Source organism: Aspergillus glaucus (assembly GCF_001890805.1).
Source record: "Aspergillus glaucus CBS 516.65 unplaced genomic scaffold ASPGLscaffold_62, whole genome shotgun sequence".
In the NCBI taxonomy this organism is placed as follows: Eukaryota; Fungi; Ascomycota; class Eurotiomycetes; order Eurotiales; family Aspergillaceae; genus Aspergillus; species Aspergillus glaucus.
This window is the reverse complement of record NW_019170514.1, coordinates 1-2,879: the sequence shown is the minus strand read 5'-3', so window position 1 is coordinate 2,879 and position 2,879 is coordinate 1. Positions and strand designations below refer to the sequence as shown.

Sequence of the window (2,879 nt, the reverse complement as noted above, 5' to 3'; positions counted from 1 at the left end):
TTTTTTTTGCCTTCTCGATACCCCTCCTCTTAGTAGGGCGGGGGAGGGGTTCTTGAACATACCGAATGTATGGCCATTTTCCTTGAAATAATCGAGAAAAGTATCCCGAACTTTCTGGCTGGTCCATTTAGGACCATTCGAGTCCGAACTCATCCTAAAAACTGTGCAGGTGTGATTTGTGCGTGATATTGCTGAGTTCGGAAGAGGGTGGTGGAATGTTCTGGGGTTTGACCTGAATGGGGTGGATAGATGAGTCAAAGCCAATTCCCCGTCCCTCAGAAAACGAGAGGTTCGCATATAAATAAGCCCAATGCTCACTCAGCAACACTTCGTTCCTGTGGCTGTTTCGCTAAATATAGCAGAATAATACGAGGGCTTTTTCTTTCTTCCTCTTTTTTCTTCTTTCTGTTGGCAATATTCAAAAGTATCGGTCAATAGGCTGTGAAGCGTGGGTTAATGGCGCAACAAATTGACACGGCAATTCCATACCACGGAAAAAAGCGCCCCGCAGAAAGCGAGCCCGAAGACCAACCTTTGGCAAAAAGATTTGGACGGTTACACATAGGTAAATAAAATATCAGACTCATCATATGGTCCAACTGAATAAGACTTGTTAACTATCAGTCTTCCCCTCTTTCCTTCCCTCTTTTCTTTTTGAGAAATAGAGTCCATTGCGAACCTCAATGGCCTGGGACATGATGAACCGCCGAAACCTACACGAAATACGCCAAATTTAGCTGACCAAATGCTATTGGATGATACAAAAGATACGGTTTTTATTCATGATATTGATCGAGAGTTAGCAGAAAGCGATACCCAAGAAGACACCATCAGTATCTTGCCAGGGGTTGCAGGGACACTGCTGTCTATACCGAATACTCTCATCGCAGACACTAAACCCCAAAGTCATGAACTGGTTCTTTACCGGGAACCAAAATCACTGTCAATACCAGGAGAACAAGACAATGTGCGGCGAGCGATAGCTGAAACGCGGGCACGGGCAAGGCAAGCGAGGTTGGACCATCCATCTACAACCGAGAGCAGCGCAGTCAAAAGTGATTTTGGAATCATAATCGATGATGATGATGTTATGGACATAGACCCTGTACTCTAGGCGCTCTCTCAATTTTTTTTTTTTTTTTTTTTTTTTTTTTTTTTTTTGGGTCTCATCCCCCCCTCGTCCAGTGCCAGGGAAGCATTGAAAGCTGATATATACTCCGTATCAATCATCAATCAATATGTATATACGCATTTTCTACTTTCCCAGCATGCTGATTGGTTGGTCACCACTGCCTGCAGGCCATTCTGCCATCTTATCCTAATGAAATTTTCCACCATCGTTGAGCCTTTCTAGCCCACTTTCTTGTCTATTTTATGGCTCTTTTTTAATGGTCTTTTGACGGTTTATAGAGCTCTTCTTTCTCTTTAAAATGATATAATTTCCATAATGAATGATAAGGTGTGGGGTCTTGCAGCTATATCTATTTATATGGGCGCCCTCTATGGGCTTGAGCTCAGGGGCTATGTGCCTAAGGTTAGGAGACTATCACCATGACTTTCAGCCCTCTACAGGCATGGGCTTTACATCTATTCACTCATTATCCTGTCAACTGGCAAACTCTACTTTCTTTGAGTATCAGGGAAGTCATGAGGTCGCGGCCGCGCTTCTTGTATGTACTATTATCTACACCCACAGATACCCCTTTTTCTCTCTGATATGTATTTTTTGTGGCTTTGAATTTCTCATTGAATGTGAAATCAGTTCAATATATACCACTGGGTTGCTCAATAATGGTCATTACTGGTACCCGCTTCCGAACATATTTCAAAGTAATCGCCCTCCAGTAAAACGAGAACCAAAGTCTGCAGCTTTATTCAGCAATTCTCGACGCTGAGCATTAGAAATACTCGAGGAAGTAGCCATATCTTTCTCCCTGTCAAATGGGCGCATGCCTGGGTCTTCCCCATTGTCACCCAATTTGAGTCCGGATTGCTGTGCCACGTCTTTCCTTGTTGCCTCCTAAAGTTTGTTAGCAAAGTCAGAGAGAAAGACCAAAATCATATTCGGTACTTGCATTGTATTTTTGTATCCTCTCGTGGGTTGCATCAGAAATTCGGGATGCCTCTGAGTGGTTGCTTCCATCCTTCACTGGCATGGAAGTCTTAACACCCATTACTTCATCTCTTATGCGCTCCATCTTTTGTTCCGGGTTCTCTGTCCAAGACGAATCCACGCGATTTGCTACGGGTGGACCTCTGGTCGATCTCCCTGTCTGAAATTTTCGATTTCGAAGCTTAGTTGGGTCAACTCTAGATGTCCAATCTGATTCCTCTGGGGGCTGCAGCATCCATTCGTCCCGCTGACGGCTGTTCGTATGGATTTGATTCTCCTTAGATAACAAACCAGCATTGTCAGGTTTATTATCAAGCCGAAGGTGCTCGGTCCCTGAAGGAGGTAAAATCGGTCCAATATCATCATCACTGTCGTCAGAATCGTCATCATGGCTTATCTTTTGATCATGCTCGGAGGGTAAAGCTGGTCCGATTATTTTTCGCTTTCCGCCAGTTTTATCACCATAGTCACTGTCTGCTGTATCATTCAACTTCCGCTTTCTGGAATCATCCATATTTTGGCTTGGAGGGGGGTTGAAAGACAAAAAGGAGGGAAGAGTGCTATCTCCGACCTCCGATATTGTGTTCAAGGGGAAGTCTCCAGCCAAGCCTCGTGGATCGTGCCTTTTAAGGCACGGCCCAAGCCCTAAAAGCATCATCTCAAGCATCAAGCTTTGAAGCTCCATAAACCAGTCAATTAAAAAGAAGTAATTAATCAAAATTAAAGTTGATATGATTACATACTTTTTATGTATATTTTTGAAAAA

At 43.6% G+C, this 2,879-nt stretch overlaps 2 protein-coding genes across 2 annotated transcripts; one reads left to right on the top strand and one right to left on the bottom strand.

Annotated features, from left to right (window-relative positions):
• The first annotated feature begins 362 nt into the window (after window positions 1–362).
• On the top strand, window positions 363–1,333 carry ASPGLDRAFT_1343884 (uncharacterized protein). The gene is made up of 3 exons (XM_022541289.1): window positions 363–364; window positions 415–565; window positions 768–1,333. The coding sequence occupies exons 2-3, from the start codon at window positions 457–459 to the stop codon at window positions 1,112–1,114; spliced, it is 456 nt and encodes a 151-aa protein (XP_022395122.1). The 5' UTR covers window positions 363–364; window positions 415–456; the 3' UTR covers window positions 1,115–1,333.
• Window positions 1,334–1,461: 128 nt separating this feature from the next.
• Window positions 1,462–2,696, bottom strand: ASPGLDRAFT_62548 (GPALPP motifs-containing protein 1). Its single transcript, XM_022548538.1, has 2 exons — window positions 2,076–2,696; window positions 1,462–2,020 (listed from the first exon to the last, which is right to left on the bottom strand). Exons 1-2 carry the CDS (start codon window positions 2,625–2,627, stop codon window positions 1,826–1,828), a joined length of 747 nt encoding a protein of 248 aa, XP_022395121.1. The 5' UTR covers window positions 2,628–2,696; the 3' UTR covers window positions 1,462–1,825.
• Window positions 2,697–2,879: the final 183 nt, after the last annotated feature.

What these genes read in the sequence shown, in the direction of transcription:
- ASPGLDRAFT_1343884 (XM_022541289.1), top strand. Translation starts at nt 457, where the DNA reads ATGGCGCAACAAATTGACACGGCAATTCCATACCACGGAAAAAAGCGC. An exon ending in ATTTGGACGGTTACACATAG is followed by an intron (nt 566 to 767) that starts GTAAATAAAATA and finishes ATGATACAAAAG; the next exon opens with ATACGGTTTTTATTCATGAT.
- ASPGLDRAFT_62548 (XM_022548538.1), bottom strand. Translation starts at nt 2,627, where the DNA reads ATGGATGATTCCAGAAAGCGGAAGTTGAATGATACAGCAGACAGTGAC. An exon ending in AGAGGATACAAAAATACAAT is followed by an intron (nt 2,021 to 2,075) that starts GCAAGTACCGAA and finishes AACAAACTTTAG; the next exon opens with GAGGCAACAAGGAAAGACGT.